Here is a 20,129-nt window from a genome sequence, read left to right as displayed (position 1 = left end):
GATGAGGCTTCATGCCACCCAAGTGGATTTGTGTAATGTCCTTGACACACATGATCAGATTCGAGGGCAGAACTGCTTTTCGCAATCTTTTATTGCACAATTACTCTGAATTGGCTGGGACCTTTCACTGTGGAGTTTGCATGTTCTCCCCTGTGTTTGTGTGGGTTTTATCCGGGTACTCCGGCTTCCTCCTACAGTCCAAAGACATGCACTTAGTGGTGTTAGGTTAACTGGTGATTCTAAAATTATGGTTGTCTATCTGTGTTAGCCCTGCAACAGGCTGGCGAGCTGTCCATGGTGTACCCTGCATCTCACCCTATGAAAGCTGGGATAGGCTCCAGCTTCCCCATGACCCTGAAAAGGATAAGCAGAGGAAGATAGGAAGATGGATACTCTGAATTGTGAAATTTAATGTGTTTATATATATATATATATATATATATATATATATATATATATATATATATATATATATATATATATATATATATGCTTCACTAGTCGCAAGTAAACTAGTGTCCTTATTCCCGTATAGATTTGAATTAATAGTAAATGCCACATCCTTGCCACAAACAAAAAACTGCTACAAAATAATGAAAATGTAGAGAGCTCATACAGGTGTTATGAAATTAACATGGAAAGAGTTGTCATGACCTATGCAATATTTCTTTGAGAGTTTTTAGAAGTAAAGACAGCATATTTTTGGTATTTAGAAACATCTGTGAGTGCGCTACAGAAAATAAAGTCTCTACTGAATTCATTCTAAAAGCTTAAGTGCACACGAGAATACCTAGAGATTAAAAAAATATTTTTTTGGTTTGTTGCCTCCAGAGGAAACCTGGGTATAGACGTCTTTTTCCTTACTCTCGCGCTTTTTGTCGATGGAAGTCTTTTGTCCGCAAAAGCGATCCGTAACACGTCTCTGGGTCCGACAGCGCATGTGCTGTGTGTTCAAATGATTGGTGTGCAAACAGTCGAACAGTGTATTTTCTTGTCTTAGAAAGCGGGTAAATTACCACAATGTCCATTCAAGCGTCAAACCCAAACAACCCGATCGTCTTCTTCGACATTACCATTGGAGGGCAGGTGAGTAGCCTTTCAAGAGTCTTTCAAGCTAACGTTCAGTCAGCGTTACGTCGCCTCATCAGTCAGTGGCAACAATAAAGTTCATATTTAGGTTAAAGCCTGTTAAACTACCTGGTTTTGTATTAAAACATGCACACCTGATATACAATAACTGATGAATACACATTTTATTCTCCTGTTCTACGGGTTTATATAGTGGTGAGTTTGCTGAACTTTAATGTTGAAGCGGCCACAGAAAGCACGCTGACGTTGAATCGAAGAGCTCCTGAGTTTCTCCAAAAGATGTTTAAAGGTTTTTGGTAAAAAAATGAAATTACGGTACCAAATACAACATGTCAGCGGAAACGTATTACACGGTAATTAGAGAAATAAGGTAAGATAACATATTTATTGTCATTGCACTGTCATACAAGTACCATAGTGCACCGAAATTACAGAGATGTCCACATCTGTGCAATAGAAGGCATATACTCATAATAAATAAAATCACTCGTAATAAATCACAAATCAAATGTATAAAAAGGCAGCTTATCAGCCAAAGATCATATGTTGGTACTGGTCATGGGTATTGCACTGATCAATACCAACATGTTAGACAACATGTCTCAACATGTTTGAGAACAAGTTTACAAATATGACCTGGCCGAGAGGCCTCAATAGAAATAGGTCCACGAAAAAACTGTTTAAACTGCTTTAAAAACAGTCTATTAGTCTATTAGTCTGCACCTTCAGAGCCTTGAATTGCCTACCAGAGGGCAGCGGTTCAAACAGCTGGTGTCCCGGGTGTGTGCTGTCTCTCAGGATGCTGCGTGCCCTCTCTTGAGACAGTGGGTGCTATGGTGGTCCTTCAGGGATGGGAGAGGATGGCCAATAATTTTCTGAGCATTGTTTAACCACCCTCTGTAATAGGGCCGTGCGCGACTAGACGACTAATCGTTGCTATTGTCACTAGTCGGTACCAGACGTAATAGTCGTTTAGCCTAATTGTTAAGATTTTAATTGATACCCAGTGGTATTTACCGTTTGTCCTAAATGTTATGCAGTGAACTGCCACCAGATGGCGCTGCAGCCCTGAAATCGTTATAGAAATATGCCATTACGCTGTTAATCTTGGCCTGATATTTTTAGTAGGATTTTATGTTTCTGTTGGCCGGAACTGCATGTAAAACACGGGCACTACCGGAATGTAACACACAACGCACCTGCACGTTGTGTATTACACATGTTGTTGCCCTTAACCTAGGGCAACAACATCAGCTCCTAGGTTAAGTCCTAGCTCTAAAAACGCACAGCGCTTAAGTCAGAATCAGGCATAAGCTGGAGGTTAGAGGAGAGGGAGGTCTACCCTTCACTGGGGCCAGCAAACCGGCCCCGGATAAGCGGAAGAAAATGGACGGCTGGATGTTTGTATTGTATTGTTTTGATGCATGTCATGAATTGAGTTAAAGGTGTGGCACAATGCGCCACACCTTTAAGAAAAGGGAAAGTCAGTAGTGCTTGTGGTGACTGTTTCTCATAGAAGGTTGGTGCTATGAAGTCTTAACTAGCTTTATTTAAATGTACTGGATAACTAAGCAGATTGTGCAGCCTTTGTAGAAACAAATATGAATGAGCTCCTTTCATGTGTACCAGCACATTGTAGTTTCCAGGACACACTGTGCATACAGTATGACAGCATAACCTTTCTGTGAACAGCAACATCCAAGTTTAAGACTTCTGTCCCAAAGCACACTAGAAAACACTAGAAAAAAAATTATTGGGTATTATTTTATTAACAGGATAACAATAAGAAATTTAGTTAATTCCTCTAGAGTGAGTGGGATTTCATTTTTAATTCTAATTAGTCTGCAGAAGTGTGTGACATCTCAACTTTGAGGGGTGCAGAAGGAGGATAGAGCTGATGGATACACTTCGACATCTGTCATTTGAAATCTATCATGACAAAAAAATGGGTTCATGTGACCCCTTTGCTCATAGTAAGCAATCTAATTATGAAACGGTTATATGAAATTGAGCTTTTTTCAGTTACAGCTAATTACAAAATGCCACTGTGAGGTCAGTGTTGGTGTTCCAGTGCTTTCATTTGTGTCACTTGTGTCACTTCATCAGCAGATGGCATCAGTGTAAGGTTAAAAAGTAAAAAAAAAAACAAAAAAAAAACTTTGTACCTATATGATTTGTACAACACACTCAAGCTTGTCTTAAAGTGCAGAAGAAAAACAAGGTGTAGTAAAGTAAAAACAAATAACATTATTTCAGAATCTTAAGTTTTATAAAGCTACATCTGATTACACCAGAAGGAGGAGTAAAAGGAACAAAATTGCATCCATCATCCATAATATTAGGCTGTATGACAGACCAATACAAACAGACAGACCTAGGACTGAGCAATATGACTTCAGATCAGAATTAATCATTTTACTTCAATTAATGAACAATTATTACACACACAGATGTACATGTACATACACAAACATACATGCATACATTGTTCTTGCCTTCATAGTTCACCAGGTTTGTGCTGTAAAAATGCTCAACTACTAAAGCAGTTTTTTTGTTGTTTTTCTGTTGTCTTTACTAAAGCCAAAAATGTGTCCAAACAACGTGTTTGACTTTTCCTCAATGATGTTTTACATGTCAAAGACTGCACAGTAGTATATTTTAAAAGGGACAGGATACAATGGGGGAAGTATTAACAGACATTAAAAACAAAAAATAACAGATGTGGGCAAGATTATATCAATTAGAGATTCTGAATGTTGGTTTTGATTCATTTTCAGTTGCACAGCCCCAAACAGACCTCTACAAAATGTAATCAAATCAGAGTTCTTCCATGATACGTTGCAGCACAGCTTTTTGAGCAATAACATTAAAAAAAGATCCAGTCATAACTTAAACATTTTTATTGGGGCACTCATATAAGCTGCTGGAGAGGCGTGAGATGCAGTTTTGTGTCCAGGCTTTTTAATATAACAGTTATATGGCTCAATTATGGTCCCTAAATTAAAGGCTTGAAGGAACCCAGCATATGAAATTTCACAAACAGCTGCCACTCAACAAGCTTTTAATAATAATTTCATGTGTTACCCTTACACATAATAAAAAATGTTTATCTTCTCTTTTAAAGGGCTGAGCACAGGAAGTTGCTTCTGTTGTGTTCCTTTGCTCAAATGCCAGTAAACGCTCCATAAGCACACGTTTTCTGGTAGATGGGTGTGCGACCCTAGAGTCCTGCTCTTTATCCAGAATACTACACCCACCAGTAAACTGTTGGTACATTCAAACCACAAGAGGTTAACAGAGATGTAGGCAGGTAGTCCAAAGCCAAGAATCAAGCAGCCCAAATACACAGCAAGAAAAGGCATCCAAAATGTAGCAAAGCCCAGTATCAGGCTGATCCACAGAGGCGGTCGATGCTGGATCACATCCTCCAGGTAATTCTCTGCATCGCTTTTTGTCTCTGTGCAGGAGGTTAAAGTGAATAACAAGTCGCTCCTCATACTCTCTTGTTCTTCCCTTGCTTCACACAACCTCTCAGCCTCTTTTACCCACTGGGGAATTTGTGACCAAAATGGCAGCATTATTAGAAGTATTGCAGTGAAAAGCCCAGCGATGAAATAGCTCATCAATGTTGACTCCTCCACTTCACACACCAGAGCTTTAATCGTTGTTCCACAACTCAAATTCATCAGTTTAGTATCAGGAGAACCAAAGGAGAACCAGACTGCTAGCAGCCACGTGAGAAATGTCAGGAATACATTCCAGAGGGTTTTCCAGAAGGCTCTGTGCTTGCTAAGACAGATGTTTCCCAAAGAGTAGTCCAGTAAACCTAGGCACATCATGGGCAGTGGCAATTTTCCATATGCTGCTGAGGCATTAGCCAAAAGGAAGCAGGGTGCAAAAGACTGGTCAGCTCCAAGAAACCACACAGTTGCCATTAAAGAGGCAAGTACCAAGTCAGCCAGTATGATGGACAGGCTGCACACATTCATAAAGAAGGTGTACCGTTTTTGACTCAGTAAATAAAATATCACCATTTCCAGTCCTGCTTTGGAAAACAGAAGAAAAACATACTTTACAGTGTTGTCTGTGTAACTGCCAGACACTCCCTCCCATTGTTGTATGATGGCCAGCATTTTGACAGTGTGACTTGTTTCAGACAAGAATGGCAACTCTGGCAGCATTTAACTGGCTACAACAGTGCTCAGATGCTCCAGGAAATGCTGTGAAAGACATAAAATTTGAAAGACAAGATTAAAAAACGTATACAAAAGACAACAGTTAATTAAAGCTCCATTTCCCCTGTAAACATTGTTTTGATGCTTTTCAGCCCCCCATTTACATGAGAACGGAGTGAAAATGATACTTTTGTAAACGGCCTTGAGAATGGTGCGTTTCTGAAACGCTCCGGCCTCTGTCTCCGTGTAAACAGATGAATACAATGCTTTTTAGAAATAGGGGCACTTGGACATGTGCAGTGTGGCTGCAACCACAGTGCGAATCTCCCTGTTTCCAAAAAGCATTGTATTCGTCTGTTTCCACGGAGTTGCATGCAGGATTGTTACTTGATTAATAGTTACAGCACAAGCAAAACCCCTGGCCCCGCTTTGGATTATCATCATATTTCTAAACTTCATTTTACCATTAAATTATCAAAGTTTTTGGTTTCCCTTCAGAAAACGTCTTCTTGATTATTAGAGTATGCACTGCACTTGTATAGTCTGAACAATAAGAGGTCACACTGGATTGACATAAAACTATGATCATCAAATTTGGTATAATGAACGTAGTGTTATCACACCCTACTTACTGAGCTAAAGATAATAACAAACCACAGAGCCTGAAAATATCCATGGTGTATCTATTTAAATGTAAATCTACCTGTCTGTGCAGCGTTGTCCCAGTCCCCTGAGCTCCAGTGCAGGCTGATAACGCTTGATCCAGCTTTCGTCTCTTCGTGGCCCTATTGTTAACGCACACTTCATCAGACACACCTTCTGTTTTTAAAGAAACCTGCTTGTTTCTCCTCCCATATATTGCGGAGGTGGCTACTTCCTGGGACACAGATTTGCATGTTGTGCAGGCAGTAAGTACTACTTACAGTATGCGTTTGACACTGCCCTCTTTAACCGGTTTTGTTTACCTGCACCTCTTTTATATCCAGGTACACTAATTTCCCAGGAATCACCATCCAGTAAATTTCTGCCTCAAATGCCAACTTTTCTGCCTTTTACCAAAACGTACTTCTAATTATCTTTGTTGAAAAGCTGATGCAATGAACTATGACAACACTGCAGCCTCAGGTTTGACTGGATTAGTTTTCAGTGGATTTGTTCTCAATGGTGTTTTTAGCCCCTGCTGAGTGAAAATAGGCGTGGTGAATTTGGTTTTTGTGTTCCTGGATTGTTTGACTTGTGAAACCCTTTGCCTCATGTCTGAATCCATGCACTTGAAACCAGGCTTGTCTAAGTAGCATTAATTACTTGAAATAGAAATTCAATAAAATCTTATAAAGTTGACACCCTAATAACAGGATCACAAGCACACACGCACACAGATGTGTATACACACATATGTGAAGCTTAGGTGACTTCAAGTCCAGTGAAGTTTTGCATCAAGATTAGAGTGTCTCATTATTTACACCTTTACACTTACATGATATCAGAACTCAGACACAAAATAGCTCTTGTTGTTTAGATTAAACAGTCTACATCTTCAGCAAAGTCGACACACATTGAAAGGAATAAGGTCTTGTGTCATTGGCTCCAGGGTAACATAGCTCCTGGGATCACTGGGACACACAAACCCCTCCACCACAATAAGGTGGTGATTCACAGAGAACTAGCTAATCCAGTTTTCATTATCATCCAGACCAGAATAACCCGTTTCCGTGTGCTTCAGTCTTCAATAGGGCTGCAACTAACGACTATTTTGATAGTCCATTAGTCATCGACTATTGAAACGATTAGTTGACTAATTGGATTATGAATCACTTAATTATGAAATGGCACTTATTTAGCTATCAGCTTCTACATTTAGCATAAGGTTATTTAAAATGTGGTAGTAAACACATACTTCATTCAAAACTTTTAATCAGGTTTGCTGCTGATATAACTTTAACGGTCCATTTTTCCAACCATAAAAAAAAACCCTTTGACCCACAGTTTTCTTTACTGTTTGACAGGATGTTGGACGGATGAAGTTTGAGCTTTTTGCTGATGTGGTTCCAAAGACAGCTGAGAACTTCCGGTAAAGAACAAGTCCGCATCACAGGCTGCTCACAGCCTTTTTTTTTTTGTGTTTCTTTTATTCTTCCAGATGTCACTGATATACAGTATGTGTTAGCAGAAAGTAGACTTTTAACAGTTTCATTATCTCTTACAGGCAGTTCTGCACTGGAGAGTTCAGGTAAGACAGTGAATAGATGTATATTTACAAATACCACTTCACCAACCTGCACACTAAGCTGACCACACATGCTGCTTTTCCACCGCCGAGGTACCGGTGCTCGTACCAGTGCTGGTGTCGGTTTCAATGAACCCGGTGAAACGCTTAAGAACAGACCCGCGTTTCCACCGCGCTTCTGTGAACTGCTCCTTTATGTATGAGTGTGGGCGGGTTCTCGTCGGGACACGAAAGCCAAAGGGCACAAATGTGGGAGAAAAGAGTCAAGTACACACATTTACACATACAGACCATTCAGACAGACTCAGCATAACAGGTACACCTGCAACACGGGCTGTCCTTCCTATAAGAGACTCAGACGTACGATTTTCTTTTGTTTTCATCTCTAGTGGGACATGTGCACAATTTTCTTAATTTTGTTTTGGGGTGTTTTCAGTTAATTGATTGTAAGACATGGCAAATTTTATTTCTGTTATGTAACAATATAAGAGTTGCTACTCAATTTCATTTCTGTGTTCGGCTCATTATTACTGCTTTATTCCTTGGTTCCACAAACCAGGTTCTTCTGATCTTAGGCCCACAGTTTGTTCTATCAGTTATCTCACTATTAAATGTAATCTGCTCTCGTATCTCGGGAAATTGGTTACACATGCAGTGGACACATTGGAAAGGGGTCTGTTTAAATGGTATTTTCCCAAACACAGACCAACTTAAATTTTTCATGTGGGCCCATTTCCTGGAAAAATCTGAATTACAAACATAGACACATCTCCTCTGTTTTAAGGGGCAGTTGAGACATCTTGTGATACAGTATTTTACTTTTACCTCTAACTTCATTTTCCTCTCCATCTAACTCCTATCTTCTAGGAAGGATGGCGTTCCTATTGGGTACAAAGGTTGCACATTCCACAGGTATTCAATGCGGCAGCTTGATTGCATTATAATCAAAGCTATGTACAATTATAATTACATTGCATAGATTACATTGTACTCTGGTGTTTGGCTCATGAAGCACGTACACTATGGCAGCAAAGCTACATAATACTATGGTCTACAGTCATATTGAGAGCACATTTGTTATGCCATCTAGAATAATTTTGGTACACTACGGTCTTTTTTGCCTTTGTACTGACAAGTAACTGGAGTCAATTTACTGTGTACACTGTGTTAACAGTAAATGGCAAAGAGCATATCCAGTGTGTTACCAGTTAGACTTTCACACAGTAGTTTGCTAACTTCAGCAGAACTGATTTCTTTCCTCCATTGGTCATTGGCAGGGTGATCAAAGACTTCATGATACAAGGAGGAGACTTTGTAAATGTGAGTATGTGCAAGATGGGATTGACAGCATACAGTACAATAATCCATGGTTCAGTGATTTTCTTTTGACATTGTCTGGAAGACTTGCACAACCACTGCTTGAATTTGTTAATTACCACCCCCACACCCGGTGGTTATGCAGTGTATTACAATTATTACTGTATGTATTTATTTATTTTTGTGCAGGGTGATGGAACAGGTATCTGCAGCATCTACAGAGGTCCATTTGCAGATGAAAACTTCAGAATAAAGCATTCAGCAGCTGGTCTTCTTTCCATGGTATGTGTTTTAATAAATCCTGTTGTATTTCAGGAAAGGGTCTATTTGCGTTGCCTTCATTCAGCTCCAAATGGGACAATTTTTGTGATAATTCTTCAGTATCCTGTGATATAGTGATTAACAATATATTTAAGCCATTCAGTGGGAATTTAGGCCAATCTCCATAAACCCTAAACTTTGATGGATACATTTCAGATGCATTCAAGTCACCCTAACTAAAATATATCTTTTATTTTTAATGTGTCATATACAGGCAAACAGTGGTCCAGGAACAAATGGTTGCCAGTTTTTCATTACCTGCACTAAATGTGACTGGCTCGATGGGAAACATGTTGTTTTTGGTGAGTTAAAAAACAAGATTACTTTTTGTGTTTTGTTTTATTGAGCTGTATTATCCGTATTAGAGTTAAATTGTCTCGCTCATAATTGTTACAGGAAAACTGGTTGATGGTTTGCTGGTTATGAGAAAAATTGAGGTAAGAACTTACCTTCTTTGTAATTTATCTCAGCATATTTTCTTAAATGACCAGATTTTTTTTTTTCCTTTCAGCAGGTGTAAACAGACAGAGACGTTTTTAGACAAAACAAATTTAAATACTGAGCAACAGAGTAAAAGGAGGGAGCGTACCCTTTTTTAAAGTTTAAGCTAAATTATAACACAAAAAAATTAAATGAGACAAATCTTATATAAAATTAGTTTTGACATAATATTTGGGGAAATAAATTAAATTTTTAACATAATAAAATGCTGACTTTTGTAAACTTTTCTATTTTTCAAAGCAGGTATCCAGCCTGATGCTGTTACTTTCAGTTTGATAATCTTTTATAACATAATGTTTATGAAACCAGTAATTAAACTTGTAACTTGTATAAGTCTGTATCAATCACCATAGTTGGATTTAGTGCTTAAATGACAATTTTAGAGTGGTGGTTTTGTTCTAAATGTGTGCTGCTTTCTTCCAACAGAATGTCCCAACAGGGCCCAACAACAAGCCTAAACTCCCCATCGTTATTGCACAATGTGGAGAGATGTGAGCCCACATGTGCTAAACACCATGTGAAAATGACACAGGCTCTTTATACATTTGATGTCTTAATTGTAATTTGTTACTATTCAGAAAACATCAACACACTGATTCCTGCAATGGCTCATAGTGGACACTGAAGGACTTTGTTTTAACTGCTGCATCAACACCCAGATTATTCACAGTCGAGTTCATTCTGATTATTTATAGTCGGGTTTTGGTACTGACAGGATCAATTATTTTGTTTGAAAACTGGTTTGAAATTTGATCGGTTCACTGCTTTTGTTCTGTTGAGTACAAATTAAAAACATTTGTGCAACATTTTTTTTTAATTTGATGAAAGAAAATTGGTTTGTTGTCACACTTTCTATCATTTACAATGACGTCTTCCAGCAAATTGATGCATTATCATAAATTTATGATTAATACATTAAAATACATAAGAGTGGGCGCTGGTAAGAAAACAGAACTCGGCTGATTGCAATCTGCAATCTCCTTCAGTCATTGCATACGCAATTGTGTACATTTAGTTATATATTATTTATTTAGTTATATATTATACTGTAATATGCATTTACTGACATCTTCTACATAGGATTATCTAGGCAGAAGATTATTTCTTTCCACCAAAATTCCTGTATTGTGACCAAATGGGTGAAGAAAAGGGAAAGCCAGTACTGCTAGTGGTGACTGTTTTTGCATGCAAGGGTGGTGCTATGAAGTCTGAACTAGCCTTATTGAAATTTACTGGACAAATAAGCAAATTATGCTGCCTTTGTACAAAATGTGAATGAGCACCATTCATACGTACCAATAAGTCATAGTTTCCAGGGCATGTTATTACAGCATTATTACAGCATAACCTCTCTGTGAACAGCAACAGCTAATTTCAAGACTTTTGTCACAAAGGAGTGCACTAGAAAGCTATTATTGTGTTATCCTTAATTTAAAATCTTCAAATTTCTGAGAAAAAAATTCTTGGGTATTATTTTATTAGGAGTTTAACAGTAAGAAATATAGGTAATTCCTCTAAAGTGAGTGGGATTTCTCTGAATTCTTATTAGTCTGCAGAAGCGTGTGGCATATCAACTTTTTATGTATGTAGCGTCAAGTCACAACAGTTACCTCAAGGCTCTTTGTATTGAAAGGTAAAGAACTTACTGTAATACAGAGAAAACCCAACAGTCAACACGACCCCCTATGAGCAAGCACTTGATGACAGTGGGAAGTATAAACTCCCTTTTAACAGGAAGAAACCTCTGGAAGAACCAGGCTCAGGGAGGGGCAGTCATCTGCTGTGACTGGTTGGGGGTGAAGGGAGGGACACAGGGCAAAAGACACACTGTGGAAGAGACAGAAAGAGTAATAATAACCAGTGATTAAATGGAGTGGCCACTCTGTGTTTAAACAGTGTAAACCGAGTGAAAAGAGGTGAGTGAAGAAGAAATGCTCAGTGCATTATGGTAAGCCCCCCAGCATCCTAGGCCTATTGCAGCATAAATATGGCATGGTTCAGGGTCACCTCATCCAGCCCTAATGATAAGCTTGATCAAAAAGGAGTGTTTTAAGACTAATCTTGAAACCGTAATCTTGAAATTGTAACCACTTTTTTTTTTTTTTAATTAAACAAACAACTATCTGAGTAGTTCGCTTATGAGATGGAGAAATGAGTAGTAAAGTCTAAAATGAAAATTTCTCTACCTGGGCCTGGCCTGCACGGCTGCATGTGATCTGTCGGTCTATTTGTGACCCCGCCCCTTCCCCCTAGAGAATGTTGGCTGGAAAACTGCAAATTCCAATTATGGATAAGACGAGTATAGAATTATATTTAGGTCAAAAGTCACGCGCGGGAAAAAAAAAAAAAAAAAACATAATCCGCGCAAATAATGTAATTCCCCGAGTGCAGGTATTCATTTCTCGCGAGTAAATTCAACAACTCGCGTGAGTAGAACTCAGCAGCCGCGCACACAGAGGAACATGGTGCGCATGAGTGTCTGCTGTGCGCGCGCTGCTGCAGGTTCACACTCTCGTGAGGAACCTTTACTCGTGCGGAGCTGAACTGTACCATAGACATAAATATGTCTATGAATTCTACGCCCGTGAACAAACGGACTTTTCACCGTTTGAACGGAGCCTATGGAGCCTAATGTGATTGGTGACTTTGATGGTTAGTTCAGATTACTGCGTTAGACCGAGTTGCACCGTGGCAGCAATATAAGAGCTCCTTTAAACCGTATGTGCTCACAATTTGGAGAATAAAGTTTCCCGAATTAACTATCAGTAGTTGTTTTCTGTCAAGTGACTTATGGCATAATACCAACTTTTTAATTTGATTAAAAAATGTAAAATCATTTTGAATATGTATGTATTTGTATAAAAATGTATCACAGTGTTAATGTGCTGGAAACTCTTGAAAATTGACTTTGAAAGTGCTTAAAAGGTACTTGAATTTGATCCTGGAAGAGGTGTATGAACCCTGTAAGCAATCTAATTATTTTGAAAGTTAATTAAATTTCAGCTATTTTGAGTTACAACATTACGAAATGCCACTGTGAGGTCAGTACTGGTGTCACTTGAGCTTCATCAGCAGTTGGCGGCCGTGTTAGGTTAAATGCTAAGGGTGAACTCATGTTTCTTCAACTTGAGAACAGCATATGAGGGGGAAAAAAAATCTTATTTAGGATCCAACAAGCTTTCAATCATATGAGATGAAATTTATCATGGTCTAAAAAAACTTTGTATCTATATGACTTGTACAACACACTCAAGCTTGTCTGAAAGTGTAGAAGAAAAAACAAGGTGTAGTAAAGTAAATACAAATAACTTTATTTCAGAATCTTAAGTTTTATAAAGCTGCATCTGATTACACCAGAAGGAGTAAAAGGAACCTCAGATCAAAAAATCAAAATCTCAAATAATTGAACATTTATCGAACACACACACAATTCATATATATATATATATATATATATATATATATATATATATATATATATATATATATATATATATATATATATATATATATATATATATATATGTGAATGAGAGAGGTTTGGTTCATTGTTAGTTGCACAGCCCCAGACAGACCTCTACAAAACTGAATGAAATCAGAGTTCTTCCATGATGCATAACTTAAACCTTTTACTCTGTCAGACATATAACTCAGTGTAGACATTTAATGCAGCATTCACACATGTGAGCTATTTATGTCATCTATGGCATGTGTGTTACTGTTACCCTTACACATAATAAAAAATGTTTATCTTCTCTTTTGAAGGGCTGAGCACAGGAAGTTGCTTCTGTTGTGTTCCTTTGCTCAAATGCCAGTAAACGCTCCATAAGCACACGTTTTCGGGTAGATGGTTGTGTGGCCCTAGAGTCCTGCTCTTTATCCAGAATACTACACCCAGCAGTAAACTGTTGGTACATTCCAACCACAATACATTAACAGAGATGTGGGCAGGTAGTCCAGAGCCAAGAATCAAAAAGCCCATAGACATAACAAGAAAAGGCATCCACAATGTAGCAAAGCCCAGTGTCAGGCTGATCCACAGAGGCGGTCGATGCTGGATCACATCCTCCAGGTAATTCTCTTCATCACTCTTTGTCTCTGTGCAGGAGGTTAAAGTGAATAACAAGTCGCTCCTCATACTCTCTTGTTCTTCCCTTGCTTCACACAACCTCTCAGCCTCTTTTACCCACTGGGGAATTTGTGACCAAAATGGCAGCATTATTAGAAGTACTGCAGTGAAAAGCCCAGCGATGAAATAGCTCATCAATGTTGACTCCTCCACTTCACACACCAGAGCTTTAATCCTTTTTCCACAACTCCAATTCATCAGTTTAGTATCAGGAGAACCAAAGGAGAACCAGACTGCTAGCAGCCACGTGAGAAATGTCAGGAATACATTCCAGAGGGTTTTCCAGAAGGCTCTGTGCTTGCTAAGACAGATGTTTCCCAAAGAGTAGTCCAGTAAACCTAGGCATATCATGGGCAGTGGCAATTTTCCATATGCTGCTGAGGCATTAGCCAAAAGGAAGCAGGGTGCAAAAGACTGGTCAGCTCCAAGAAACCACACAGTTGCCATTAAAGAGGCAAGTACCAAGTCAGCCAGTATGATGGACAGGCTGCACACATTTATAAAGAAGGTGTACCGTTTTTGACTCAGTAAATGAAAGATCACCATTTCCAGTCCTGCTTTGGAAAACAGAAGAAAAACATACTTTACAGTGTTGTCTGTGTAACTGCCAGACACTCCCTCCCATTGTTGTATGATGGCCAGCATTTTGACAGTGTGACTTGTTTCAGACAAGGATGGCAACTCTGGCAGCATTTAACTGGCTACAACAGTGCTCAGATGCTCCAGGAAATGCTGTGAAAGACATAAAATCAGAAATACAAGATTAAAAAACTAAAGACAACAGTTAATTAAAAATGATAAAAAATCATTTAGCTGAAAGTGCAAGGTGCCCCCCCCCCCCCCCCCCCCCCCCCAAAAAAAAAAAAAAAAGCAAAAAATGAGCAGTTGTAAACTGTGATGACATGAGGGACAAAGGAGTTTTTCAGTCTGTTAGTCCTACACTTGGGAAGGAGCAGACTGTCACTGAACAGACTCTCCTGGTTGCTGATGACTATGCAGAAGGTGACTGGCATCATGCATAATGTCCAGTAGTTTGTCCATAACCCTCTTCTTTGCCACTGTCACCAGAGAGTCCAGTTTCATGCCGACCACAGAGCCGGTCCACCTGATCAGTGTGTCTAGCCCGGATGTGTTGCACCCCCAGCACACCATGGTGTAAAACAGGACACACGCTATGACAGTCTGATAAAACACCTTGTAATAGTTGTAATTGTGTGGTGTCTCTTTAAGACAGCCTAAGCTATTGTTAGTGATGTCACAAGTATTCACCACCGAAACGTTTTGGCATATGGAGGCATGGACCGAGATGGACTTATATTTTTCTATCTCCCTAACTCATAGTGACGTTATGGGTTGTATGAACACTGCTTATTTCATGTATGATAATGCAGCAGCTGTTCAACCAGGCTTTGTAAGGCTGGTGAAGAGTGTATTTATTAAAGGACAAACGCTGTCAAATTCCCAGTACCAGTGTGGTCGTGAGTTTCTGACTGTCTGCTAATTACGTCTGCCGCCTCCTCTCCACCACTGAACACAACCCAACGTTACAACCTCCAGCAGTTGCCTGCAGATGTTAAAAGACTGAAGCCTCCTCAGGAAGTACAACCAGTTCCGTCCCTTCCTGTACAGATGATCTGTGTTGCATGTTCAGTCAGTCCAGCTTGCTGTCTAACCAGAGTCCAAGGTACTTGTAAGACTCTACAGCTTCCACCTCAACTTCCTCAATTAGAATTGGTCGTGTCTTTGGTCTGGACTTCCTAAAGTCAATGACCAGCTCCTTGGTCTTTGAAGTGTTGAGCTGCAAGTGATTTCTGTGGCACCAGACAGCAAAGTCCCTCACCAGGCTCCTATATGCCTCCTTTCTGTCATCCCTGATACAGAAGGAGTAGCAGAAGTCTGCAGTGTACAGGGTGAAGAGAAGAGGGGCCAGCACCGTCCTCTGGGGTGCTTCAGTGTTGCTGATCACAGTGTCAGACATGGTGTCCTTCAACTTGACACACTGTGGCCTGTCAGTGAGATCCAAGTGACCAGGCAGAGGTCCACTCTCATCCTGATCAGTTTATCCTGAAGCATAAGGGGCTGGATGGTGTTAAAGGCACTTGAACCTAGGCCGGGCACCTGGGGTGGACCAGATTCGCCCTGAGTTCCTGAAGGCTCCTTCTTGGTTTACACACCTCTGCAACATCGCATGGATATCTGGGGCAGTGCTACTAGATTGGCAGACTAGGGTGGTGGTCCCCATCTTTAAGAAGGGGGACCAGAGGGTGTGCTACAACTATTGGGGGATCACACTCCTCAACTATGGAGGACCAAAACTGACATAATTAGAAATAAAAGCATATATATATATATATATATATAATTTTTTTTCCTTTTCCTTATACATGTGTTTGCATCAAGAAATGTATATATTCTGTTTTGCAAATAGAATGTCTTTAGGCTCTAATCTTGATTAGGTCCTTATAGTATAGACTAGGGTTGCCACCGTCATGAAAAATACGCAACCGTTTGTTATTTGGCAGTTAAATGTGGTTTCCCGGTGCTGCCTGCAATTTCAGTTGCCTACAGACAGACACCACACACCTGCGCCTTTTTTTACTCTCCACCCAATACTGCACCATGCCCTAAGAAATTAAACTCTTGCAAAGATGCAAACGTGAGTAGGAAGATGCTCATCTCAGTCTGAACAGCTTCAGCGAGGATGAAAGGTGCACAGTGAGCCGTCTGTCAGGAGATAAACAAATAAGAACCTAGAAGACCCAGGCATCAGTCACATTTCTTCATCCCCCAATCATCTAAATGGCTATTTGAAGAACAAGTTATGCTAATAGTTTAACAGTAATATATATATATATATATATATATATATATATATATATATATATATATATATATATATATATATATAGCGAGAGAGAGAGAGAAAGAGAGAGAGAGAGAGAGAGAGAGAGAGAGCCCCCAGCTATTCAAAGATGGTGATGCATTTCTAACATAAACATAAGAGTAAAGAGTATGTATGTAATAGTATGTATTGCTTTGCTTTCATATATGCCCTCTATATTATCTTTATAATAAAATTTTACTATTAAAATTTTATTATCTATAATAAAATTTTACTATTAAAATTTGCAGCAGCTTTAACTATTAAAGGAGTTATTTTTGCATTACGCACATGTACAGGGAGGTGATTAGTGTGACTGTCATAGTTTGCAAGGTCACATGACATAATGAAATCTGTTAAAATTGACATATCTCACTTTGCAGGTCCTCTTCCAGATCCTCACATCATGGCCAGCAGGGAGAAACAGAAAGACACACGTCCACAACCAGGGATATGCAACTTGCTGCATGGACTTGAAGGGGATGAGGCGCTTATCCTCTCAATGAGACAGAAGCTTGATCATTTCTATCATGACATCTACATGGATGTCTTCTTAAGTTAGTTCTCCATATTTTGGAGGAGGTGGTGTGTCTCTTGCACAAGTCTGTGTACCACACAAGAACCATTGGGAGACCTGGATATTTGCTGCCCACTGATACCTTGGAATCGTTTTTGCTTGCGGGTGTGTCAGTTACGGATATTGCTGAACTTTTTTGGGGCTTCTAAACTGAAGTCAAAGGCGCAGGCATGCACAATCAATCCACACATGGATCCTGCTCCTTCCTGTTTATTGACCAATAGTAGAGGAGCTGGAGCAAGAAGGCAGCCCTCCTCATTTGCATAATGAAGCAGAAATGCATACGGTAAAGGAAAAGCGGAGATGAGGAAATGTAAAAAGAACAAAGGCTTGTATAAGGAAAAGGCAAAACTAAATATATATATATTTCTTGATGAAAACACATGTATAAGGAAAATGAAAAACAAAATATATACAATATATATTTCTGCTTTTATTTCTAATTATGTCAGTTTTGGTCCTCCATCCTCAACCTCCTCAGTAAGGTCTATGCCAGGGTGCTGGAAAGGAGGGTCGTCTGTTAGTCAAATCTCAGATTGAAGAGGAACAATGCGGTCCTGTCCTGGTTGTGGAATGCTGGACCAGCTCTTTATCTTCTCAAGGATATTTGAGTGTGCGTGGGAGTTTGCACATCCAGTCTACATGTGTTTTGTGGACTTGGAGAAGGCATTCAACCACGTCCCTCTGGGTATCCTGTGGGGGGTGCTGTGGGAGTATGGAGTGTGTGGCCCATTGTTGCTGGCCATTCAGTCCCTGTACAACCACAGCAAGAGCTTGGTATGTATTGCCGGCAATATGTCGGACTTGTTTCCTGTGAGTGTTGGACTTCACCAGGGCCGCCCTTTGTCACTGATTCTGTTCATAATTTTTATGGACAGAATTTCTAGGTGTAGCCAAGTGGTGGAAGTGTTCCGCCTTGGTGGCCTCAGAATCTCATTTTGCGGATGATGCAGTCCTGTTGGCTTCATCAGGTGGTGGCCTCCAGCTCGCAGTGGAATAGTTTGCTGCTGAGTGTGAAGCAGCCAGTATGAGAATTAGCACCTCTAAGTTTGAGAAAAGGGTGGAGTGCACAATTCGGCTTGATGAAGTGGGCACTCCACTGCCCCAGGTGGAGGAGTTTAAGTATCTCAGAGTCTTGTTCACAAGTGATGGGAGAAGGGAGCGGGAGATTGACAGATGGATTGGGGCTGCATCTGCAGTGATGCGGATGCTGCACTGGTCTGTCGTGGTGAAGAGGGAGCTGAACATGAAAGCGAAGCTGTCGATTTACTGGTCAATCTACGTCCCTACCCTCACCAAGTGGCAGAAATGACTTTCCTCTGAAGAGTGGCTGGCCTCTGTCTTAGGGATAGGTTGAGGAGTGTAGCCATTCAGGAGGGGCTCAAAATAGAGCCACTGCTCCTCCGCATTGAAAGGAGCCCATTGAGGTGTTTTGGGCATCTCACTAGGATGCCTCCTGGATGCCTCTTGGGTGAGGCGTTCAAGGCATGTCTACTGGGAGGAGTTCACAGTGCAGACAGAGGACATGCTGGAGAGATTATATCTCTTGGCTGGCCTGGGAACACTTTGGGGTCCCCCTGGACAAGCTGGAGGAGGTGGATGGGGAGAGTGAGGTCTGGGCTTCTCTCCTTGGATGGATGGGTGGTTTCCATTCTAGAAACTGCAATGTTTTTAACTGTGTATTACCTGTCATATTAAAATTATATTTTTTAAAGAAAGCATCTTCTTAAATGCAAAATAAATAATAACAAGTACAGTAATATCAAAATTAGGTATACATACAGCCCAAACCAAAGCATAAAATAAAATAACCTTGACTTTGTCTTTTTTGGAAGGCTTTCTTACATCATAAAAAAAAGTTCTGACAGTGTTGTATTTCCTGCATCAGGTAGTGTGTGTTCATGTGTATGTGTTTTGCATGTTTAAGTGTGCTAGTAAATGAGTATGTGACTGCAATGAAGAAAAACAAGTTCATCAACTTTCTCAGACCCAGCGTTTACCCTCTTATTTTGGACATGTCAGTGTCATTCTGCAGAGATTTAATTAATATATTTTATTTAAATTTCATATTAATCTAAACAGTATAGGTGGAAGAGAATAGATGGATCTAAATCTGCAAGATAAGATTACTAAAGCCTTGCTGGAGCCTATCCCAGCTATCACAGGGCGAGAGGCAGGTACACAGGTCGCCAGCCTGTGGCAGGGCTAACACAGAGAGACAGACAGCCATTCATACTCACATTCACACCTATGGGCAATTTATAATAATATGATCATCAAATTTGGTGTAATCGTAACCTGAAAGTTGTGTTATCAAACCCTATTTACACTTAGCTGGGATAGAGATAACGACAAACCACAGACCCTGAAAATATCCACGGTGTATCCATTCAACTTTTTTGGTAACTCTACCTGTCTGTGCAGCGTTGTTCCAGTTCCATGAGCTCCAGTACGGGCTGATAACACTTTTTCGGTAATGCATAGCAGAGAACCTACTTTCTGCTATGAGTAGCAGGTAATTCTTCATGGCCCTACTGTTAATGCACACCTCATGGGACACACCTTCTGTTTTTAAAGGAACCTGCAGATCTCCCCTCCCATATATCCTGGAGGTGACTACTTCTGGGACACTAATTTGCATTTTGTGCAGACAGTAGAAACCAGCAGTAACTGCTTACAGTATGTGTTTGAAACTCCTCCCTTTAATTGATTTTGTTTGCCAACTTTTCTGCCTTTGACCAAAATATACTTCTGATTATCTCTGTTGAAAAGTTGATACAATGAACTATCACAACACTGCAGCCACAGGTTTGACTTGATTAGTTTGCTGTGTGGATTTGTTTTTAATGGTACTTTAGCCCCTGTTGAGTGAAAACAGGTGTGGTGATTTTGTTTGCTGATGTGTTTCTGGA

At 39.9% G+C, this 20,129-nt stretch overlaps 3 protein-coding genes across 3 annotated transcripts; 1 reads left to right on the top strand and 2 right to left on the bottom strand.

Annotated features, from left to right (window-relative positions):
• The first annotated feature begins 915 nt into the window (after window positions 1–915).
• On the top strand, window positions 916–10,447 carry ppih (peptidylprolyl isomerase H (cyclophilin H)). The gene is made up of 9 exons (XM_030733547.1): window positions 916–1,086; window positions 7,271–7,335; window positions 7,471–7,494; window positions 8,359–8,403; window positions 8,769–8,811; window positions 8,998–9,090; window positions 9,344–9,431; window positions 9,526–9,566; window positions 10,057–10,447. Exons 1-9 carry the CDS (start codon window positions 1,021–1,023, stop codon window positions 10,123–10,125), a joined length of 534 nt encoding a protein of 177 aa, XP_030589407.1. The 5' UTR covers window positions 916–1,020; the 3' UTR covers window positions 10,126–10,447.
• Window positions 3,384–6,074, bottom strand: LOC115782975 (probable G-protein coupled receptor 160). The gene is made up of 2 exons (XM_030733546.1): window positions 5,968–6,074; window positions 3,384–5,309 (listed from the first exon to the last, which is right to left on the bottom strand). The coding sequence occupies exon 2, from the start codon at window positions 5,268–5,270 to the stop codon at window positions 4,176–4,178; it is 1,095 nt and encodes a 364-aa protein (XP_030589406.1). The 5' UTR covers window positions 5,271–5,309; window positions 5,968–6,074; the 3' UTR covers window positions 3,384–4,175.
• Window positions 10,448–13,162: 2,715 nt separating the features above from the next.
• On the bottom strand, window positions 13,163–19,759 carry LOC115783713 (probable G-protein coupled receptor 160). Its single transcript, XM_030734663.1, has 2 exons — window positions 19,630–19,759; window positions 13,163–14,491 (listed from the first exon to the last, which is right to left on the bottom strand). The coding sequence occupies exon 2, from the start codon at window positions 14,450–14,452 to the stop codon at window positions 13,358–13,360; it is 1,095 nt and encodes a 364-aa protein (XP_030590523.1). The 5' UTR covers window positions 14,453–14,491; window positions 19,630–19,759; the 3' UTR covers window positions 13,163–13,357.
• Window positions 19,760–20,129: the final 370 nt, after the last annotated feature.

The sequence above is a fragment of the Archocentrus centrarchus genome, chromosome 7 (assembly GCF_007364275.1).
Source record: "Archocentrus centrarchus isolate MPI-CPG fArcCen1 chromosome 7, fArcCen1, whole genome shotgun sequence".
Lineage (NCBI taxonomy): Eukaryota > Metazoa > Chordata > Actinopteri > Cichliformes > Cichlidae > Archocentrus > Archocentrus centrarchus.
This window is presented reverse-complemented; position numbering and strand designations above follow the sequence as displayed.

What these genes read in the sequence shown, in the direction of transcription:
- LOC115783713 (XM_030734663.1), bottom strand. Translation starts at nt 14,452, where the DNA reads ATGCTGCCAGAGTTGCCATCCTTGTCTGAAACAAGTCACACTGTCAAA.
- LOC115782975 (XM_030733546.1), bottom strand. Translation starts at nt 5,270, where the DNA reads ATGCTGCCAGAGTTGCCATTCTTGTCTGAAACAAGTCACACTGTCAAA.
- ppih (XM_030733547.1), top strand. Translation starts at nt 1,021, where the DNA reads ATGTCCATTCAAGCGTCAAACCCAAACAACCCGATCGTCTTCTTCGAC. An exon ending in CAGCTGGTCTTCTTTCCATG is followed by an intron (nt 9,091 to 9,343) that starts GTATGTGTTTTA and finishes TGTCATATACAG; the next exon opens with GCAAACAGTGGTCCAGGAAC. An exon ending in TGGGAAACATGTTGTTTTTG is followed by an intron (nt 9,432 to 9,525) that starts GTGAGTTAAAAA and finishes TAATTGTTACAG; the next exon opens with GAAAACTGGTTGATGGTTTG.